The 24,454-nt window shown below is 38.4% G+C and overlaps 1 protein-coding gene and 1 non-coding gene across 2 annotated transcripts; one reads left to right on the top strand and one right to left on the bottom strand.

The window, feature by feature from the left end:
- Positions 1-17,656: 17,656 nt before the first annotated feature.
- Positions 17,657-18,106, top strand: LOC148567669 (uncharacterized). The gene has a single exon (XM_088484592.1). It carries the CDS (start codon positions 17,657-17,659, stop codon positions 18,104-18,106), a length of 450 nt encoding a protein of 149 aa, XP_088340718.1.
- On the bottom strand, positions 18,087-18,192 carry LOC148567668 (small nucleolar RNA R71). The gene has a single exon (XR_015881518.1). It is a non-coding gene; the product is annotated as a small nucleolar RNA R71 (small nucleolar RNA).
- Between the last annotated feature and the right edge of the window lie 6,262 nt (positions 18,193-24,454).

Raw genomic sequence — 24,454 nt, 5'->3', positions numbered from 1 at the left:
CGGGGTCCCAGACCTTGCCTTTGCACCCATCTTCTTGTTGATCAACATTTTTCCACTTGGGTGGTGAACAGTCAGAATTCTCACTGAGACATCCAAACAGCTTCCTAGACCCTTTCAGTTGAGCTTTATACCAACCTTTGCGTTTAAACTTAAAGCTTCCAACCATAATGAACCTTGCAGGACAATTCTTACCACTGGCCATCTTCCTCTTACTCTTAATGCCACAAGGAGCTCTAAGTTGACCATCCGTCTCCAGTAGCCCATATTCAAGTGGGGTTAGAAAGCTAGGGGATATAAATTTTACCCACTTGAATGTTGTGAAGGATGATGGCAACTTAGGGGGAGGGGTTTCCAACAACTTTGGCAAGGTAATTTCAAGCTCCACTCCCTTGTGCTCTTCTTTGACATCTTCTACCTCTTGATCAACCTCTACAAAATCTTCAACCATGATCTGCCTTGGAGGTTGTACGCTCTTCTCAACATCAACATCAAACACCGTGGAAGGAGGCTCTGTGACTGGAGTTTCCAATGGAGATACAACATCTCTTAAGTCTGCAACTACTTCTTCCTTTTTAATAATTGCTACTTTGTCCAGTTGTTTAAGTATAAAATCGTACTCATCCTCGATGTTTTTCTTTCCATGACAACTCCTTTCAACTATTCTTTCATCTTCAAGGGTCTCTCCTACCCTTACCCGTGGGGCCTCCTCTAGCTCTTTATGAAGTATGGATTCGCAAAGATGATTCCTTCTTTCCTGTTCCATATCAATAGCATAATTGGGATCATCTTGCTCTTGGATTGATGGATGTGGGTGCTCTTCCATGGATGATGGTGATGGGATGGAGAGATTATTCTGTGGTTGACAAAGAAGTGCACTAGAGCTTGAGGGTTGATTGTTGAAGGTATTTGGTGGTCTGATTTGGGTGAAGAGAGCTTGTATAATAGAGTTTAGATTGGCAAGTGCTTTCTCCATGGAGGTTTGGGATGGATCTATGTATGGTTCATTTGGTTCATAAGGTGGTTGGTATGGTGGATGTGGGTTAGGGTCATATAGAGGTGAATGGTGGAAAAGGGCTTGTGAGTATGGTGGTCCAAAGTCATGTTGAGGAAAGGGTTCATAGACATATGGTGGTGGTTGTTGATAGTCCACTGGAGGTGGTTGTTGCCATGAGGGTTGATCAAATCCTTGTGGCTCCTCCCATCTTTGATTGTTCCAACCTTGATGCCTGTTCTCATTGTAATTTCTTCTTCCTACAACATAATTGTAACCAGACTCATAGCCAAAGGGGTGAGAGTTCATAGTAGCAAAATAAAAATTAAAAATGAAAATAAAAATAAATTTAAATTAAAAAGTTATTTAAATTTTGAAATTGAAAATTAAATTTTAAAATTTGAAATTTGAAATTTTGAAATTTGAATTTTAAAATTTGAATTTTAAATTTTCGAAATTTGAATTTTTGAAATTTGAAATTTGAAATTTGAAATTTGATTTTTGAAATAAGATAAAATTTTAAAAATAAAAATCTGAAATTTTTTTTTTCGAAAAAAATTAATTAAAAATATTTTTGAATTTAATGAGGAAAGAGAAAAACAATAAAATGACACCAAATTTCAAATTTTTAGATCAAAACGAAGAAAACAACTAAGAACAGCTCGAAGATCAAGATGAACACTAAGAACAAATTTTTGAAAAATTTTGTAATAACTAAATAAAAACCAATAACCTCTTAATTTATGAAAAAGCAAAAATAAAAAAACAAAAATAAAAACAAAAGCAAAAAATATTTACAATAACCAATAATAAGGCACACGTTTGCAATTCCCCGGCAACGGCGCCATTTTGACGTTAGGATTTTTGCCAGTAAAGAATTTCATAAAAATAGTTGCGTTGTAGATATAGTCTCTAAACCAACAAAAATCTCTTCGTACAAACGTTTTGGTTGTCACAAGTAACAAACCCCTAAATAAATTGATAACCGAAGTATTCAAACCTCGGGTCGTCTTCTCAAGGAATTGCAGGGAGGTATGTTCTTATTATTGGTTATGAAGATTGTAAATTGGGGGTTTTGGAAGTAAGGAAGCAATATGTTGCACAAAAAGAATAAAATAAAATAGTAATAATAAAATAAACTCTTGGCAAGGTATGAAGACTGGAGGTCCTATCCCAGTTATCCTTATCAATTGTAGTGAGAATTGGATTTTTCTCCCACTTTATTAACCTCAAACTATGAAGGTAAGTTAAGTGGATGAATTAATTCTTGAAGAATTTCAATTCTCAATCAACAATGAGTTTGATAACTCAAGAGTCACCAATTATTTAACCAAAGCCAAAAGGGGAGAAATTCTACTTGAATGAAAATAATTTGGATAAATCGAGAACTTTAATAAATTAAAGAAAGCAATCATAAGTCTGGAATACCTCAATTAACTCTAATAAAGACATCAAATGGAACATGGAAGAGTTCATAAATTAAATTGGAAAAATAAATAAAAATAAAGAACCTGGGATTGAGAGTCACTCCTAAAACTAAGAGAAATCCTAAATCCTAATCCTAAGAGAGAGGAGAGAACCTCTCTCTCTAAAAACTACATCTACTCCTAAAATTGTGAATGTGAAAGTTTTTTTTGAATGGATGCAATCCCCCACTTTATAGCCTCTAATCTGTGTTTTCTGGGCCGCGAACTGGGTCGAAAACAGCCCGAAAATCGCTGGAGACGAATTCAAACACGCTGATTTCCGTCACTGCGACGCGGCCGCATGGATCACGCGGTCGCGTCGGCTAGCATCAGAGGAACTATAGCATATTATATATTAAATCGAAGCCCCGGACGTTAGCTTTCCAACGCAACTGGAACCGCGTCGTTTGGACCTCTATAGCTAAAGTTATAGCTGTTTGAGTGCGAAGAGGTCAGGCTGGACAGCTTAGCAATTTCTCCAACTTCTTGTATTCCTTCCCATTTCGCATGCTTCCTTTCCATCCTCTGAGCCATTCCTGCCCTGTAATCTCTGAAATCACTTAACGCACATATCAAGGCATCTAATGGTAATAAGAGAGGATTAATAATAAGCAAATATAAGTCCAAAGAAACATGTTTTCAATCAAAGCACATAATTAGGAAGGCAAATGTAAAACCATGCAAATAGTATGAATAAGTGGGTAAAGAGTAGATAAAAACCACTCAATTGAGCACAAGATAATCTATGAAATAGTGGTTTATCAATAAGCAACAATTTAAGTTTGGTGATGTGATGAGCGGATAATTTATACGCTTTTGGCATTGTTTTTACCTAGTTTTCAGTATAATTTAGTTAATTTTTAGTATATTTTTATTTGTTTTTAAATAAAAATCACATTTCTGGACTTTACTATGAGTTTGTGTGTTTTTTATGATTTCAGGTATTTTCTGGCTGAGATTGAGTGACTTGAGCAAAAATCAGTTTCAGAGGTTGAAGAAGGACTGCAGATGCTATTGGATTCTGACCTCCCTGCACTCAAAGTTGATTTTCTGGAGCTACAGAACTCTAAATGGTGCGCTCTCAATTGCGTTGGAAAGTAGATATCTAGGGCTTTCCATAAATATATAATAGTCCATACTTTGCTCGAGTTTAGATGACGCAAACTGGCGTTCAACGCCAATTCCATGCTGTATTCTGGAGTTAAACGCCAGAAACAGGTTGCAAAGTGGAGTTAAACGCCAGAAACAGGTTACAAACTGGCGTTCAATTCCAAGAGAAGCCTCTACACGTGTAAAGCTCAATTCTCAGCCCAAGCACACACCAAGTGGGCCCCGGAAGTGGATTTCTGCATCATTTACTCATTTCTGTAAACCCTAGTAACTAGTTTAGCATAAATAGGACTTTTTACTATTGTATTTACATCTTCGGATCATCTTTGGATTATCTTTTGATCCTTTGATCATGTTTAGCGGGCTGGCCTCTCGGCCATGCCTGGACCTTCATCACTTATATATTTTCAACGGTAGAGTTTCTACACACCATAGATTAAGGTGTGGAGCTCTGCTGTTCCTCATGAATTAATACAAAGTACTATCATTTTTTTATTCAATTCAAGCTTATTCCAATTCTAAGATATTCATTCGCACCTCAATATGAATGTGATGATCGTGACAGTCATCATCATTCCCAACCTATGAACGCGTGCCTGACAACCACTTCTATTCTACCTTAGATTGAATGAGTATCTCTGGGATTCCTTAATCAGAATCTTCGTGGTATAAGTTAGAATCCATGGACGGCCATTCTTGAGATGCAGAAAGTCTAAACCTTGTCTGTGGTATTCCGAGTAGGATCTGGAAAGGGATGGCTGCAACGAGCTTCAAACTCGCGAGTGGTGGGCGTAGTGACAGACGCAAAAGGATCAATGGATCCTATTCCAGTATGATCGAGAACCGACAGATGATTAGCCATGCAGTGACAGCGCATTGGACCATTTTCACTGAGAGGACAGGATGTAGCCATTAACAACGGTGATGCCTAACATACAGCTTGCCATAGAAAGGAGTATGAATGATTGGATGAAGACAATAGGAAAGCAGAGGTTCAAGAGGAACGAACGTATCTCTATACGCTTATCTGAAAGTCTCACCAATGAATTACATAAGTATCACTATCTTTATTTTATATTTTATTTATCTTTTAATTATTAAATCTCCATAATCAATTGAATCTGCCTGACTGAGATTTGCAAGATGACCATAGCTTGCTTCAAGCCGACAATCTCCGTGGGATCGACCCTTACTCACGTAAGGTTTATTACTTGGACGACCCAGTGCACTTGCTGGTTAGTTGTGCGAAGTTGTGACAAAGAACTAAGATTATGAACGTGCGTATTGAGTTTTTAGTGCCGTTACCAAGGAATGGAACCGTCACGATTTTTGCGCACCATTTTTGCACCAATCCAAGCATTTTAAACCTCCAAACAGCTGCCAAAACACCATAAAACCTTATTTAACATACTAAACTATCATCTATACTCAACAAATTCAAAAAAAACATGAATTTAAACTAATTACCAATATGTACAAAAAGAGAAAATGAAAAGAAGTTACCATGGTGGGGTGTCTCCCACCTAGCACTTTTGTTTATTGTCCTTAAGTTGACTTATGGGGTGCTCCATCAAGGTGGCTTGTGCTTGAATTCTTCTTAGAACTCCCACCAATGCTTGGTTCTCAATTGTGCCCCATCATTCAAAATCAATAGCTCCAAGCTTTGATGGAGTTCTTCACAAACCATGGGCTCCCAAATTTGATTCTCCTTGTGCGATCCGGGATCCCACACTTTGTTTTGACACCCATATTCAAATTGATCATCATGATTCCAATTGGGTGGCATGACCTTCGAATTCTCAAAGAAGTCCCCAAACAACTTCCTAGACCCTTGCAATTGGATTTCACACCAACCATTACTATTCAACCTTGAAAGTACAACCACCATGAGCTTAGAATGATATTTTCAACCACTAACCATCTCCCTTTTGCTCTTAAAGCCACAAATATGTCTAAGCTGACCATCCGTCTCAAGCAAACCATATTCAAGGGGAATAATAAAGCTAAAGTATGAGGAATTTACCCACCTGAATGGAAGAATGGATGGTGGTGGCTTGGGGAGAGGTGTCTCCAATGTGCTTGTAAGCTCTACTCCCTTGTGGTCTTTTTTGACTACCTCTACCTCTTGACAACTTTCTTCAATTTCAACCCTTTGTTCATCAATTTCATCTACCTCTTCTCCATCACTCAAATCATAAATGGGAGGTTGAGAGAAATCTACCTCCACATTGCTTTCTATCTCATTGGGAGAAGGTTCTTCAAATTCAAAAGATTCACCACCAAGAAGGTTGGATGCATGGTCTTCATCACCAAGGGAACTCAATTCTTGCTTCATTCCCTCCAAGTCTTCACTCAAAAATTATTTTGGAGGTTGTGCACTTTCCTCCTCAACATCCAATTCAATCGCCTTGGAGAGGTTCTCTTCGACTCTATGTTCCCAAGGAGGTTCCGCATCTCCTAAGTCTTCAACCACTTCTTCCTTTTCTTCAATGATCATAGGCTCCTCCAATTGTTCTAACACAAAGTGGCATCCCTCATCACCCCCGGAGTTTCCAATCTCTCCTTCATGCTATGCTTTTCAATTGATTCTCCACATGTAACCATGGGAGTGCTTTGAGTGCTCAAATATTGGGAGACTAAGGTGCTTATTACCTTGGTCAAGGTAGCCATAAATTCTAGTGTCTCCCTTTGCATTTCTCCTTGTCCTTGAAGTATAAGGCTAAGGATTTCATCCATTGAGGATTGGGGTGCTAGGAGGGTTCATTGTCTTGGAGAAAAGGGTTCATAATAGGAAGGTGGTTCTTCTTGGTAAAGTGGTGGTGTATATTGAGGTGGTTCTTGGGAGTAGTGATCTTGGAATGGTGGTTCCATGTATGGCTCATATGGTTCAAAAGGTGGTTGGTAGGATGGATATGGATTAGGGTCATATGGAAGTGTTTGGTGAAAATAGGCTTGTGAGTGTGGTTGAGGTTCATGTTGAGGATATGACTCATAGGCATATGGTGGTGGTTCTTGAAAGTCACAAGGAGATTCACCATAGCCATTGGGTTGATATGCATCATAGAATGGCTCTTCTTCATAGTGCATTGGTGGAGGTTGTTGCCATGAAGATTGATCTTGTGCATATGGCTCTTCCCACCTTTGATTGTCCCATCCTTGATACACATCTTCATTGTAGCTCTCATTTCCTACAACATAGTTAGAACCAAACTCATAGCCAAAGTGAGAATTCATGATGAAAAGAGAAAATAAGAAACAAAAGCTAATAGAAAATGATGAAACAAAGTCCTAAAAATAGCAAAAACTAACAAGCAACCCAAAAAAAAAAAATCAAGCTATTCACACTATTCACATATATACAATAACCAATAACACAACACCATTGCAAATCCCCGGCAACGGTGCCATTTTGATGAGAGGACTTTTGACAGTTTAGAATTTCACAAATGAAGTCTCGTTGTAAAGTATAGTTTATAAAACAAGCAATAATCCTTTCATACAAAAGATTATTTGTCACTAAAACAAACCCCTAAATTTATAAACCGAAGTATTGAACCTCGGGTCGTTCTCCCTAGGAATTGCAATAAAGTGTCTTGTTATTGGTTATGGAGCATGTTTTGGGGTTTTTGATAAGAGACATGAAATGTAAATGGCAATGAAAATAAACTAATAACTAAAAAGACTTTGGCAAGGTTTGGTGGTCAAGGATCTCTATCCTAATCACTAACCACAACATGAGAATTGGCAAGAATCAACCCCATTAAGTCATTCTCTAACTAATAAAGTATAGTCAAATGAGCTATGTCAATCCAAGTCCATAAGTCCTGGTTCTCCACCAATTCAATTAGTGAGATCTAGAGTTAATGGCTCCCAATCATCAATCACTTGGACATTAGCAACTCAAGAGTTCCTAAGTTACCTTCCCAAGCCAAGAGCACTAAAATCTACTCTAAAATCCAACTAAGCATTTTATCAAATGCTTAGAAGGCATAAAAGGAAAACATAGTAAAATTACAAGGAATGTAAATCTACACTAAAATCCAACCATGCATTTCATCAAACTCTTGGAAGGCATAAAAGGAAAACATAGTAAAATAGCAAGGAAAGTAAATCTACACTACTCAATTGCAAGGAATTAAACAACAACAAATCAAATCAACAATAAACGAACATGAATCATAAATTGCATTGAAAGAGAGATAGAAGAACAAAAGTGCATCAACATAAAAGTAGAGAACTACATGAATTAAAATACAAAACTAGAGAGAGGAGAAGAAGAGGAACAAGAATTGATAAAGGAAAAGTAAATCAAAGCATGAATTATACCTAGATCTAAGAATTCCCAATCTAGATCTAACCTACTCCTAATTCTAGAGACAAGAGAGAGCTTCTCTCTCTAGAAACTAACTAAAAGCATGTGAAAACTAAAATAAAACTAAACTAATGACTATATGTCTCATCCCTCTTCAATCCTAGGGTCAAATAGCATCAGAAATGAGTTGGATTAGGCCCACAAGGCTTTAGAATTCGCTGGCCATTAATTTGCTTTTAATGATTCACGTGCAAATTGGCGCGTGCGCGCCCCCTATACGTGATGCAACTATGATAAATCTTATAACATTTCGAAGCCCCGGATGTTAGCTTTCCAACGCAACTGAAACCGCATCATTTGGACCTCTGTAGCTCAAGTTATGGTCGATTGAGTGCGAAGAGGTCGGCTTGACAGCTTTTGCTATTCTTTCATTTCTTCATGAGTTCTCCACTTTTACATGCTTTTTCTTCATTTCCTTGATCCAATCTTTGCCTCCTAAATCTGAAATCACTTAACAAACATATCAAGGCATCTAATAGAATCAAGGTGAATTAAGATTTAAACAATTAAGGGCCTAAAAAGCATGTTTTCACTCTTAAGCACAATTAAAGGAGAATTTACAAAACCATGCTATTTCATTGAATAAATGTGGGAAAAGATGATAAAACCCTCTAAATTCAACACAAGATAAACCCTACAAATGGAGTTTATCAGAGCTCAAGCACTCCATAAGATCTTCAAGAGGAAGAACTAGCTGCCATCACTAAGGTAGATCCGTTCTTTAATTTCCTTGTTCTTATTCTTCTATTTTTAGAATTCTATGCTTTATGTTTTGTCTATGTTTGTGTCTTTATTACATGATCACTAGTGTCTAGTGTCTATGTCCTAAAGCTATGAATGTCCTATAAATCCTTCACCTTTCTTAAATGAAAAATGTTTTTATTTGCAAAAGAACAAGAAGTGCATGATTTCGAATTCTATCTTGAAATTAGTTTAATTATTTTGATGTGGTGGCAATACTTTTTATTTTCTGAATGAATGCTTGAACAGTGCATATTTTTGATATTGTTGTTTATGAATGTTAAAATTGTTGGCTCTTGAAAGAATAATGAAAAAAGAGAAATATTATTGATAATCTGAAAAATCATAAAATTGATTCTTGAAGCAAGAAAAAGCAGTGAACACAAAGCTTGCGAAAAAAAATGGCGAAATAAATAAAGAAAAAGAAAGAAAGAAAAAGAAAAAGCAAGCAGAAAAAGCCAATAGCCCTTTAAACCAAAAGGCAAGGGTAAAAAAGATCCAAGGCTTTGAGCATTAATGGATAGGAGGGCCCAAAGGAATAAAATCCTGGTCTAAGCAGCTAAATCAAGCTGTCCCTGACCATGTGCTTGTGGCCTGAAGGTGTCAAGTGAAAAGCTTGAGACTGAGCGGTTAAAGTTGAGGTCCAAAGCAAAAAGAGTGTGCTTAAGAGCTCTGGGCACCTCTAACTGGGGACTCTAGCAAAGCTGAGTCACAATCTGAAAAGGTTCACCCAGTTATGTGTCTGTGGCATTTATGTATCCGGTGGTAATACTGGAAAACAAAATGCTTAGGGTCACAGCCAAGACTCCTAAAGTAGGTGTGTTCAAGAATCAACATACTGAACTAAGAGAATCAATAAAACTATCAAAATTCTAAGTTCCTATGGATGCCAAACATTCTGAACTTCAAAGGATAAAGTGAGATGCCAAAACTGTTCAGATGCAAAAAGGCTACTAGTCCCGCTCATCTAATTGGAACTAAGTTCATTGATAAGTTTGGAATTCATTGTATATTCTCTTCTTTTTATCCTATTTTGTTTTTAGTTGCTTGGGGACAAGCAACGATTTAAATTTGGTGTTGTGATGAGTGGATAATTTACATAGTTTTTAGTATATTTTAGTTACATTTCTGGACTTTACTATGAGTTTGTGTGTTTTTCTGTGATTTCAGGTATTTTCTGGCTGAAATTGAGGGACCTGAGCAAAAATCCGATTCAGAGGCTGAAAAAGGACTGCAGATGCTGTTGGATTCTGACCCTCCTGCACTCGAAGTGAATTTTCTGGAGCTACAGAAGTCCAATTGGTGCACTCTTAATTGCGTTGGAAAATAGACATCTTGGGCTTTCCAACAATATATAATAGTCCAAGAACAGTCTATGCACGTGAAAGCTTCAATACTCAGCCCAAGCATACACCAAGTGGGCCCCAGAAGTGGATTTCTACACTATCTGCACTTAGTTACTCATTTTCTTTAAACCTAGGTTACTAGTTTAGTATAAAAACTACTTTTAGAGATTTATTTTATATCTTTTGATCACCTTATGTAACTTTTTACATCTGAAAACCTCTTTGGAGAGGCTGGCCTCACGGCCATGCCTAGACTATTTTCACTTATGTATTTTCTACGGTGGAGTTTCTACACCCCATTGATTAAGGTGGGGAGCTCTGCTGTTCTTCATGAATTAATGCAATTACTATAGTTCTCTATTCAATCACACTTGATTCTATTTCTAAGATACTCACTCATACTTCAATCTGGAGAATGATATGATCCGTGACACTCATCATTATTCTCAATTCTATGAATGCGTGGCTGACAACCACTTCCGTTCTATCTGAGCTCAACATAGTCATTGGGCGACATCTTGAGTGCGTATCTCTTGGGTATCTAATACACGGACCGAGTCCATGAGATTAGTATCTTCGTGGAATAGGCTAGAACAATTGGTAGCATTCCTGGGATCCGGAAAGTCTAAACCTTGTCTGTGGTATTCCGAGTAGGATCTGGGAAGGGATGATTGTGACGAGCTTCAAACTTGCGAATGTTGGGCGCAGTGACAGTGTGCAAAAGGACAAGGGTCCTATTCCGACGCTAATGAGAACCGACAGATGATTAGCCGTGTGGTAGCTGTACATGGTATTTTTCATCTGAGACGAGCAATCCGACAGTTGATTAGCCGTGCAGAGATCGTACCTGGTATTTTTCATTCGAGAGGATTATACAGCTTGCCACGGAAAGGAGCATGCATGATTGGAAGAAGGCAATAGGAAAGCAGAGGTTCAGAAGCAACAAAGCATCTCCAAACGCTTATCTGAAATTCTCATCAATGAATTACATGAGTAACTTTATTTTAAATGACCAATGAAATAAGGAACAAGTAATTTAAATGACCAATAAAATAAATAAATAACTGTAAAATAAACTCTTGGCAAGGTATGAGAATTTGGAGGTTCTATCCTAGTTATCCTTATCAATGGTGATGAGAATTGAGTTTTAATCCCACTTAGTTAGCCTTCACTAAAACAAAGGAAGGTCAAGTGGACCAATTAGTTTGATCCTCAGGTCCTAGTCAATTCCTAAGAAAGGACTCGAGTTATTGAAGTTCAATTCAATTAGCAAAGACAACAATTATCAGTCACGTTAAGTTTGATAACTCATGAGTTACCAATTACTTAACCAAGGCCAAAAGGGAAAAGTAAACTTACTCGAATAAAAATGTCTTCAGATTGGAAGCAACAGTAATATAAATGAAAGAAAGCAGTCATAAACTGAAATACCTCAAATAACATTAATTAAGAGAATCATATGTAACATGGAAGAATTCATAAATTAAATTGAGAAAATAATTAAAAAGGAGCATTGAACCTGATAAAGAGTTGGAATATTGAACTGAAATAATAAGAAATCCTAATCCTAAAACCTAAGGGAGAGGAGAGAACCTCTCTCTCTAAAAACTACATCTAAACTAAGAAAAGTGAATAATTGAATGCCCCCCTGAATGATGTATTCCCCCACTTTATAACCTCTAATATGTACCTTCTGGACTTGGATCTGGGCCAAAAAGGGTTTCAGAAATCGCTGGGAGCATTTTCTGTAATTTCTGGTGCGTGGCATCTGTCACGCAGTCGCGTCATCAAGAGTTTTCCTTATCACGCGTTCGCTTTGGTCATGCGTCTGCGTCATCTGTGTTCTGCTTAAGGCACGCGTCCACGTCAGTCACGCGTTCGCGTCGCTACCTTTTCGCGCTGGGCATGCGGCTGCGTCGTCCATGCGTTTGCGTCGCTGCCAGTTTCTTCAAAAACTCCATTTGGTGCTTTCCTTCCATTTTTGTATGTTTCTTTTCCATCCTTTAAGTCATTCCCACCTTAGAAGATCTGAAACTTCTCAACACACAAATCACGGCATCGAATGGTAATAAAGGGTAATTAAAATAATTATTTTTAAAGCATAGGAAACATGTTTTTCACATATTTCGCATAATAAGGAAGGGAAAGTAAAAACCATGCAATTTACATGAATAAGTGGGTGAAGGATTGAATAAATCTCTTGAATTGAGCACAATATATATCATAAAATATGGGTTTATCAGAGATGCCCCAATCCAGCCACTTGGGTACATCCCACTGCACACAACCTTCGGAAAGGGAACGTGGTCCCGAACACTGAGTATAGACTACATCATGGTCGACGTGAATTCCGCATACAACACCCTCATAGGTCAGACTACCCTAAACCAGCTCACTACAGTACTCTCCACTCTACACCTATGTATGAAGTTGCCAACTCCAAAAGGCATAGCCACCATCAAAGGAGACCAGAAGCTCGTGCGACGCTGCTCTAACCAACACCTGAACCTAAAAGGCGACCCTAGGGGAAAGGAAGCTAATACCATTGAACTAAGGGGAACCCAGGCCCGTGAAGAATTTCGTCCTCAACCAGAAGGCGAGACCGAAGAAGTCCAAATTGGAGACACCAAAGATAAAATGACAAACATAGGTGTGAACCTAAAAGAGGACCTAAAGGAATGATGCGTGCTAATTGGTGTCGATTCGGAATTTCTCAAAATAAGAATCTCTTCATTGCAAGTATAGCCAAATCAACAAATAACTCTCAACATCAAAGTTTAGTTCTTTCCAAATTTAAATCATAACCGAGATCAAGAGTAATTCAACCTCGGGTCGTCTTCCTTTGGGATGCAATTGAAGTGTTACGCTTTTGGTTGAGAGGACAAGGGGGGTTTTGAAATCAAAGAACAAAAGATTAAAGGAACTAAGAAATAAAAGAACTAACAAATGATCAAAATTGCAATTAATGCAAGTAAAAAGGAAACAAGATCAAAACTAGTGAAAATGCAAGAATATACAAAAAGAGCCTTGACTTGGGAATGAGAATCCAAGGAATCCTATCATTGCCATAACCACAACTATGGTAATTATCATGAGTTAATCTCGCTTAGTTAACCCGAAACATCGAGGAGTAAGTCAAGCAAGCATAATTGACTTTGATCCATAAGTCCTACCTAACTTACCAAACTAGTTAGTAAAAAGCTAGTGTCAATGGAAACAAGAGTCAACTAACTACCCAAGAATTACCACTAGGAACTTAAATCTCAAGCCAAGCTGTAAAAATCTACACAAAATCTATAATTGGCATTTTCATAAACACTTGGTGGGCATAAAACCAAAACATGAGAAATTGCAAAAGAAACATGAAAACTATAACCAACTATTCACAAAACCAACAATCAACAAGCAATCAAGCATAAAGGAAGCATAAAGTATTAAATTCATCGATAAAAACTTCAAGAACTTAAAATTGCAAATATTAACAAAGCACTTGAACCAAAGGAAAATTAAAGTAAATATGATGTAATTAAAAAGAAATTAAAGAGTACTTACGAAAGATGAGCAAAATCCAAAATCAAGGCTTGCTATAAAATGCTACAATGGAGATGTAAATAAAACCCTAGGTGTTCATACCCTGCACCGAACTGTAAGGCCCGGGTTGGGCGAAGACAAAAGGACCGACCTCTTCAAAGATCAGCCCCTCATAGCAAACTCTCACAAAGAGTTCGGACAAATCACGACAAGACCTAAGAAAGGCCCAAAGAGGCCCAAAACAAAGAGTCACCGCCCGATAGAAGGCGGATGACCAAAAAGATAAGGATCTCACCTATAAAAGATAAGATAAGATAACAAGCTTATCTCAAAGGAAGGACATCAAGCACTAGTATAAATACACTGGAGCACCCAGGTTTAACTCATATTCCAACTCTATAAAAATCCTACCTAAAGCCCTTGCTAACTTAAGCATTGGAGTCTCTTGCAGGTACCACCACCCTGGGAATCCAGGAACAACAGCACCTTGAGACTACAATAGATTAGACACAACAGTTCAAGTCACATCAGAAAATCTCGTCCGAGATCGACCTCAACGTTTCAGGTAACCCACGGAACATTGGCGCCATTGCCGGAGAACCTAGAAGTCATCCCAACAACATGGCAAACAACCTTCTTACCAACGACCACACCTCCGTACTTGAAGAAGGAATTCCGAGAAAGGACATGAATGCTACACCAACCTCACCCAAGGATGCACACCTCCCCTAGGGAGATAAGCAACCCCAAAACACAGAAGTACTAGACGCCATCCGTAAACAACAGGATCGCCTCAAACAGCTTGAACGAGAAGTTGAACGGCAATGAGAGGCTGAGCGAGACCTCTGAAGAGCTCGATCCAACTGCGAAGATAGCCCTCACAAGGACCTAGACCCATTCACAAAGGAAATCATGAAAGCTAAAGTCCCAAAGGGCTTCAAAGCTCCTGACATGACCTCGTACGATGGTACGTTGGACCCCATCCATCATCTTAGCAACTTTAAGAGTCGGATGTACCTGACGGATGCCTTGGACGCGATCCGTTGAAAAGCCTTCCCGACTACTCTAACCAAGACAGCGATAAAGTGGTTTGACAGCCTGCCACCAAGATCAATCCCAAGCTTCGATGACCTTGCCGAAAAGTTCCTCGCCAGGTTCTCCATTCAGAAGGACAAAGCCAAACACGCTCCAAGCCTGCTAAGGATTAAACAAGGAGATCGGGAAAGCCTCCGCAACTACATGGAAAGGTTTAATAGAGCATGCCTTAACATACAAAATCTCCCTACAGAGGCAGCCATCGTGGGGCTCATCAACGGCCTACGAGAAAGACCTTTAGCTGCTCCAAATCCAAGAAGCATCTAACATCTCTGAACAAGGGACAAAAATGGGCCAAAAAGTACATCAATATGGAGGAGAACTCCCGATTAGGAGAAACCTCCAAAGCCAGATTCTCCTACCAACCTCAAGATAAGGAGAAAGAGTCCAGGAAAAAATAAGACCAATCCGCAGAGAAGCCTAGGAAATACCATAACAACACCCCTCTTCGGGTATCCCTATTGGACATCTACCGAGAAATATGCAATACAGAAAAGATCCCACCTCCTTGCGCAATTAAACACAAAAGGGGAGGAAGTCAGACCGAATGCTGTGAATACCAAAGGAACTACGGACACCCTACTAATGAGTGCTACTACCTGAAGAATGTCGTAGAAAAACTGGCCCGAGAAGGTAGACTAGATCGATTCCTGGCCAATAGAACGGATGATCCAAAAAAGAGAAGGAGAGATGAAGAGGGCGGACGAGCTAAACGTCTCCCTCACACCCCAGAAAGGCACGTTGACATGATCAATGGTGGATTCGTAGGAGGAGGAATCTCCAAATCATCCCGCAAAAGACACCTTAAAGAAGTATACCATGTCGGAGAAGGGGACAGGTCGCCCGACCTCCCCACCATCACCTTCACCAAAGAAGACGCTGCGGGCATCATCTCGGGGCATGGTGACCCCGTGGTTGTTACCATCATTCTAGCCAATGCCAACCTCCACCAAACACTGGTTGATCAAGGATGCTCTGATGCGTGAGCATCTTATATATCTTTTCCTTGTGAATTTGCGCTTCAATTGTTAAGTTTAATCAAGAATTAATACATTTTAGCCACTATAAATGCTACTTTGAGTTGTGTGCAATTCTGTTTATTTCAGGTAGTATTTTGGATGGATTTCATGGAGTTTAAGCCAAGGCTAGAGAATGTAGAAAACAAAGAATTATTGCTGACCACTCCACGCTGAACTTGGAATTTTCCAAGTTCAGCGTGGAACTAATCCTCCATACAATGCAATTCGGCCTTCTCCACGCTGAACTTGGGATTTTCCAAGTTCAGCGTGGAATCCACGCACTAAAGGAGAAACATGCACCCTTCAACACTGAACTTGGGAATTTCCAAGTTCAGCATGGATTCAAAAGAAAAGCATAGAAGCAATACGGCCTCTTCCACGCTGAACATGGGAATTTCCAAGTTCAGCGTGGATTCAATGGAATACAAACAAGACGCCACTGCCTCCTCCACGCTGAACTTGGAAATTTCCAAGTTCAGCGTGGATCCTAATAATACCAGTGGTCCCCAATCTTCTTTTAAAGGCTGCACGCATAATTTAATTAATTTTTTATTAAACTTTTATTTTATTTATAATTAGGAAAAGATATTATTTAGTTTTTAGGAAATATATTTTACATTAATTAGGATTTGATATAAAAGGGGAATAGAATCAGCCTTTCGGGCTCTTCTCTTCTCTTCTACCTCATTCTGCAGTTTATAGTTTTTACGAATCCTAGTTTTCTCTCTACACTATGAGCAACTAAACATCCACTGTTAAGGTTAGGAGCTCTGTCTATTGTATGGATTGAAAATATTATTTTTCTATTTTTAATTCATGTGCTGATTTATAATTCAAGAATTGTTTTCGTTCTTTATTTTATGAATTTGGGTAGAACGGAAGTATAACCCTTATTCTAATTGCGTTATTGTATAACTTGGAAAAGCTCTTTACTTGAACAACAACTTGAAAACATATTCTCCTAAATTTCTAGTTATCTGGAATTAACGGGATATGTGACATATAATCCTCTTATATTTGGGTAATTAGGATGTCTGTGGTATATAAACTAGAATTGAACTTTACCCTCTAATTGGAATTAAGTGACCAAGGAATTGGCAGTTGATGAATTTTAGAGGAGACTAAAAAGGTCTAAGGAATTAGGGTTTAGTCACATATAGTTTTCCATGAATTAAATCTTGCATGATTAAAATAGTTAGTAAGAAAAGTTAATCCGAAAAATAGATAACTCTGAAGCCTTAACAGTTTTCTCATATATACCTCACAATCAATTTACTGCTTGCTATTCTGATTCTTTGATTTACTGTTTAATTCTTTTGAACTCTCAAACACCATTTTCTGTTTGTCTGACTAAGCCAATCACTCAATCATTGTTGCTTGATCCATCAATCCTCATGGGATCGACCCTCACTCACCTGAGGTATTACTTGGTACGACCCGGTGCACCTGACGGTTAGTTTGTGGGTTGTAAATTCCACACTAAGTTTTTAGTGCTGTTGCCGGGGATTAATAGTGATTAACAACTACTAGTTGATTGATTGCTTAGATTAGGCACTTTAGTTTTAGTTTTTCATAATTGTTGCTTTATTATTTTCGAAAACAAAAAAAACATATATTTAAATTAGTACTAATATTTTTCCTTAGTTTCGAAAATTAAGTTTGGTGTTACCTAGTTAATTTTGTTTTAATTTTTTTATTTAATTTTCCCTTTAATTATTGAATTTTTTTTGTTGTTCGTTGATCACTATTTTTGAAAAATTTTTATTATTGAGTACTTAGTATTTTTATTCTATTTGTTTACACAGGTTACCTCACTAGGAATTCTCTATACTCTGACGTAGAGAGTTCCATATTTTCTTGTCTTCTGTTTGTTTATGAGCAGAAACAGGGACAAGGAACCTCTGTTAGACTTTGATCCTGAAACTGAAAGGACTTTTAGGCGGCATTTGCAACAAGAAAGACTTTACAAGGCTACAGGGTCCAACATGGATCATAATAATGTTGTTAATGCCAATGTGGCAAATCCAGTTGGGAATGAGCAACCCAAAAGAGTGCTTGGCTCTTACACTGCTCCTAATGCAGAGCTTTATGGGAAAAGCATTGTAGTGCCCCCTATAGCTGAAAACAATTTTGAATTGAAGCCTCAGCTTGTCACTCTTGTGCAACAGAATTGTCAGTATCATGGACTCCCTCATAAAGACCCAAATCAATTTATCTCTGATTTTCTGCAGATTTGTGATGCTGTGAGGACCAATGGAGTGAATCCTGAGGTGTACAAACTCATGTTCTTCCCATTTACTGTAAAGGATAGAGCAAAGCTGTGGCTAGATTCTCAACCCAAGGAGAGTTTGAATACTTGGGAGAAGGTGGTCACTGGATTTCTGACCAGATTCTTTCCACCACAAAAGCTGACTAAGCTGAGGGTAGAAGTTTAAACTTTCAGAAAGAAAGAGGGTGAAAACCTTTATGAAGCTTGGGAGAGATTCAAGCTACTAACTAGACAATGCCCTCCGGACATGTTCTCTAAGTGGACTCAGCTGGATATCTTTTATGACGGCTTGTGTGAAATGTCCAAGATGCACTTAGATAACTTTGCAGGTGGTTCGTTGCACATGAAGAAGACACCAAAGAAGACTATTGAGCTTATTGAGTTGGTTGCTAACAACCAATACTTATATGCCTCAAACAGGAATTCTGTAAACTCTGAGACCTTTCAGAAGAGAGGCATTTTGTAAATGGAAGCTGTTAATGCTATTCTTGCTCAGAACAAGCTTATGTCTCAGCAAATAAATCTACTTACTCAACAGATTGGTGGCATGCAAGTCTCAGCCATCAACACCCAAAATTCACGTCAAGAGATCCCTTATGACATGACAGGTAATTTTATACAAAATGAGAATTGTGATTATGCTCAATCATCTTCTAAACAGGTGAATTACATGGGGAATGGTCCTAGAAACCCCAATAATGATCCATACTCTAAGACATACAATCAGGAGTGGAGAAATCTCCCAAATTTTGGGTGGAGGGACCAACCTTAGAGACCTCAGAATTTTAACAATAATTCTCAGGGCGGCTTCTAACAGAACAATCACAATAACCTCCAATTTCAGCCTCATCAACAATAACCACCTCAGCAGGCAAATTCTAAATCCTAAGAAGATTCTAATAGGGAGATGATGAGGAGTTTTATGTAGGAAACCAAAGCCTCCATTAGAAACTTGAAGGTGCAAATGGGCCAATTGAGCAAGCAAATACCTGAGAGATCTGCAAGTACATTTCCAGGTGATACAGTGGTGAACCCAAGAGAAGATTACACGGTTATTCAATTGAGAAGTGGTAAAGTAGCTGGCTCTGAGACCAATGTTAATGAGGAGTTAGCTGAAAAAGCAGCTCCAGAGGAGAAGAAGGAAGAAGTGGAGCACGCCCCTCCAAAGCGTGCAGACAACCCGTTCCCTGACTCTCTTGACACTTATCCTACATTGCCAAAGGCTCCTGAATACAAGCCAAAAATGCCATATCCTCAGAGGCTTCAGAAGGCTTCCAAAGAAAAATAATTTTCTAAATTTTTAGATGTCTTCAAGAAGCTACAGATCAACATTCTTTTCGCAAAGGCTCTTGAGCAAATGCCTCTCTATGCTAAATTTATGAAAGAGTTGTTGACCCACAAGAGGAATTGGAAGGAACAAGAAACAGTGGTGTTAACCAAGGAATGCAGTGCCATTATTCAACTCAATCTTCCTGAGAAAATGCCAGATCTGGGGAGCTTTATAATTCCTTACACCATTGGAGATGTCACCATTCAGAAAGCTTAATGTGATCTTGGAGCTAGCATCAATATCATGCCACTTTCAGTGATGAAAAAGCTTCAAATTGAAGAGGTAAAACCCACTCGTATTTCTCTTCAATTTGCTGATCTTTCTATTAAATTACCTGTGGGTGTTGTTGAGGATTTACTTGTGAAAGTAGGACCATTTATTTTTCCTGTTGATTTTGTTATATTAGACATGGAAGAGGAGGTAAAATCCTTTATTATTCTTGGTAGACCCTTTTTAGCTATAGGTAGAGCTGTGATTGATGTGCAAAAGGGTGAATTAACCCTGAAGGTCAATGAAGAACAGGTGGTCCTTAATGTTTTTGAAGCTTTCAAGCACCCTAACAATTCTGAAGGGTGCATGAAAATAGATTTTATTGAACCACTTGTTCAAAAGGTACTAAAATCTGAGATACTTGATGATGTTTTGGAACCTATTTCTGAGTATGAATTAGTTAAAGTTGATGATTCACCACCCCAGAAGACTATGTCTCACACGCCTAAAGCAAAGGAAGAAACCCCAAACTTGAGCTCAAACCTTTGCCTTCTTCTCTAAAATATGTGTTCTTGGGTGCAAATGATTCATATCCAGTTATTATTAGCTCTTCCCTGAAACCTGAAGAGGAAGAGGTGCTTATTTCAGTGCTTAGGAGCCATAAAACAGCTCTTGGGTGGACCATTGGTGATTTAAAGGGGATTAGTCCAACTAAGTGTATGCACAAGATCCTTCTTGAAGATGATGCTAAACCAGTTGTGCAACCACAGAGAAGACTCAATCCAACTATGAAAGAAGTGGTCCAAAAAGAGGTAATGAAATTATGGAAAACATGTATTCTTTACCCTATTTCTGACAGCCCTTTGGTAAGTCCTGTGCAAGTAGTTCCCAAGAAAGGTGGGATGACAGTGATCAAGAATGAAAAGAATGAGCTTATTCCTACAAGAACAGTCACAGGTTGGAGAATGTGTATAGACTACAAGAGGCTTAACACTGCTACAAGAAAGGATCACTTCCCCCTGCCTTTCATTGATCAGATGCTTGAGAGGTTGGTTGGTCATGCTTTCTATTATTTTCTAGATGGATATTCTGGATATAATCAAATTGCAGTGGACCCTCAAGATCAAGAGAAGACAGCATTCACATGCCCTTTTGGAGTATTTGCTTATAGGAGAATGCCATTTGGACTTTGTAATGCTCCAGCAACTTTTCAGAGGTGTATGCTTTCAATTTTTTTTGATATGGTTGAAAAGTTCATTGAGGTATTTATGGATGATTTTTCTGTTTTTGGTAATTCTTTTGAATCCTGCCTTAAGCATTTATCTCTTGTCTTGAAATGGTGTCAAGAGTAAAATCTTGTTTTTGAACTGGGAAAAATGTCATTTTATGGTTACAGAAGGTATTATTCTTGGACACCGGATTTCAAGTAAGGGGATTGAGATTGATATAGCAAAGGTGGAAGTAATTAAAAAATTATCACCACCAGCTAATGTTAAGGTAGTCAGGAGTTTCTTGGGTCATGCAGGATTTTATAGAAGATTTATAAAGGATTTTCCTAAAATTTCTAAACCATTATGCAACTTGTTGGTTGTTGATGTTCCTTTTATCATTGATTCTAATTTCCTGCATACTTTTGAAACTCTGAAAGCAAACCTTACCTCTGCTCCCATTATAGCTCCCCTTGACTGGGATTTACCATTTGAATTGATGTGTGATGCTAGTGATTTTGCTATAGGAGCTGTTTTTGGACACAGGCATGGCAAGCTTATACATGTCATTTACTATGCTAGCCGTGTGTTAAATGATGCCCAAAATAATTACACAACTACAGAAAAAGAATTATTAGCTATTGTGTATGCTGTTGATAAGTTTAGGTCCTATTTAATTGGCTCTAAGGTTATTGTTTATACTGATCATGCTGCTTTGAAGTACCTTCTAGCCAAACAGGACTCTATACTAAGATTAATCAGATGGGTGTTACTCCTTCAAGAGTTTGATATTGAGATAAAAGACAGGAAAGGGTCAGAAAATCAAGTAGCTGGCCATCTTTCCAGAATTGAGCCTAAAGCAGGAGTACTACCATCCACAACTGTGACTGAAACATTTTTGAATGAGCAATTATTCCTCATTCAGCAGGCTCCATGGTTTTCAGACATTACTAATTACAAGGCCATGAATTTTATTCCAAAGGAGTATAGTAGGCAACAGGTAAAGAAGCTATTGACTGATGCAAAGTACTACATTTGGGAGGAACTGTACCTTTTTAAAAGGTGTTCAGATGGTATAATCTGGAGATGTGTTCCGGATGAAGAAACACAGCAGATTCTTTGGCACTATCATGGTTCTGATTATGGAGGCCACTTTGGTGGTGAAAGGACAGCTACGTAGGTCTTTCAGAGAGGCTTTTATTGGCCGACTCTCTTCAGGGACTCAAGAGAATTTGTGAAGCACTGTGACAGATGTGAAAAGGCCACGAATCTTCCTACCAACCATGAGATGCCATAGCAGGAGATTCTTGAGGTTGAGTTGTTTGATGTATGGGGTATTGATTTCATGGAACCTTGCCCACCCTCACATTCAAACAACTATATTCTAGTGGCAGTTGATTATGTGTCCAAGTGGTTGGAAGTTGTGGCACTACCCACCAATGATGCCAAGGTGGTGATGAGCTTTCTTCAGAGATATATTTTTAGCCAGTTTGGTGTTCCCAGGACACTCATTAGTGATGGTGGAAGTCACTTCTGTAATAGACAGCTGGACTCACTTCTGCAGAGATATGGAGTCCGTCATAAAGTGGCAACACCCTATCACCCTCAAATAAGCGGACAAGTTGAAGTTTCCAACAGGGAACTCAAGCGATTCTAGAAAAGACCATCAGTGTTTCAAGAAAGGACTGGTCTAGGAAGCTTGATGATGCTCTCTGGGCATACCGGATAGCTTACAAGACTCCTATTGGCATGTCCCTGATGGGAGGAATACCGTAGGTAAGGAATTTCACAAGATTTTTGCGTTGCAAATATAGCCCTAAACCGACAAATAATCCGCGAATCAAATTTCGAAGGAATTAGTTGTCACAAGTTCAACCCTAATAAAAGTAACCGAAGTATTCAAACCTCGGGTCATCTCACAAGAAATGGGCAAACATGTGCATCAACATTGGTTAGAATTCCGGGGTTGCAAGTCATGAGCAAGAAATTAAATTAAGAATCCTAACAAGCAAGTAATCTTGAAGTGCAAGAAATTATTCAAGTGACTAAAGCAAGATGTGAGCAATTCCAAACTAATAAGATAACATCCAATATAATTCTACTCTAAAACTAAACAAATAACTATAACTAAGAAAAAGCAATTAGGATTTTTGGGGTTTTCAAATATGAATAATAAAATCAACTCTTGGCTAGACATGGGAATTGGGGTCACCATCCTTGTCTAATAACCATATCTTGACAATTATGAGGAACCAAACTCATTAAGTTTACTTCTATACTTGAAGTATATTAAATGGTTTAGTCAACATCAACCCATAAGGTCCAACCTAGCTACTAATTGATTTAGCAGTAGGCTAGTGTCAATGGTTATCAAATTGACCACTAAGGGTTCCCAAATCATCAAATCCATTAGACCTAATGACTCAAGTTTACCCAATTCCCTTAGCCTAGGCCAAGAGTAAAGAGAACTACTCCAAAATCAAAGGAAATATTTCATCAAACACATGGTAAGCATTACTAAAAGACATATTCAAATTGCAACTAAATTGAAATTAACAAGTACCCACTAACAATTATCAATATAAATTCACTCAAACAACACAATTAATCATGCAAATCATCAATGTAACATTAACAATTAAAGATCCATAAGATTCACAAAATGGGTAGAAAATGACAAGTAGCAAGAAAACATGAATCTAACACAAGATTTAAACAAAATTATACTAAGAAATTCAAATTAGGCAATCAAAACTAGTAATCAACAAGATCCAATTCAGAATTCGACAAGGGAAGATCAAATCAAACTAGATCTAGAGAGGAACAAGGGTTTCTCTCTCTAGAAGAACCAAAAACAAAAAACTAGCTAAAAATTATGTCTAAGTGTGAATGAATGATCCCCCCTTTTCTCCTAGCATCCTTGGGTCATTTCCATGCAGAACCAGCTTGAATTTGGGCCTCTTGAGCCTCAGAAATTGCCAGGCACGATTTCCTTTAATGAGTTCACGTGCAGCTTGTTGCGTATACGCGCAATGCGTGCGTTCGCGCCGACTGGTTTTGCAATCCATGCGTGCGCGCCATGTATGCGTGCGCGTCGGTGTGGATTTCTCTAATCCGCGCAGATGCATTGATCTTCGCGCGCCACTTCCAACTGTCCACATCCACGCGTGCGCGCGAGGTGCCTGTGCGCGCCCATGCTGAAATTCGCAAAATCCAAATCTTCATGTTCCTTCCTCTTGTGCATGCTTCCTTTCTCTCTTCTAGGCCATTCTTGCCCCATAAATTCTGACATCACTCAACAAACACTTCACGGCATCGAATGGTAATAAAAGAGGATCAAAATATAGCAATTCTAAGGCAAAAGAAGCATGTTTTCCATCATGAAGCAATATTAGGAATAGAACACAAAACCATGCAATTCTTGTGAATAAGTGTGAAAAATATTGACAAAACCCCCCAAATTCTACACAATATAAACCACAAAATTGGGGTTTATCAGTCCCCTTATCAGTTGGTCTATGGAAAAGCCTGTCACTTGCCGGTTGAGCTGGAGCATAAAGCTTACTGGGCAATCAGGTATCTAAATCTCGATTTTGAAGCTGCAGGAATTAAGAGAATGATTCAGTTGAATGAGCTTGATGAATTCAGATATTCCGCCTATGAGAATGCCAAGCTCTATAAGGAGAGAACCAAGTTACTGCATCACAAGAAGATTGCCATCGAAGTCTTTGAGCCAAGACAGAGAGTGCTTCTGTATAACTCAAGG

This window comes from Arachis ipaensis, chromosome B4, assembly GCF_059453495.1.
Source record: "Arachis ipaensis isolate K30076 ecotype BB chromosome B4, ASM5945349v1, whole genome shotgun sequence".
Taxonomy (NCBI): domain Eukaryota; kingdom Viridiplantae; phylum Streptophyta; class Magnoliopsida; order Fabales; family Fabaceae; genus Arachis; species Arachis ipaensis.
Note: the sequence above shows the minus strand (reverse complement) of the source record. Positions and strands in the feature narration are given on the sequence as shown.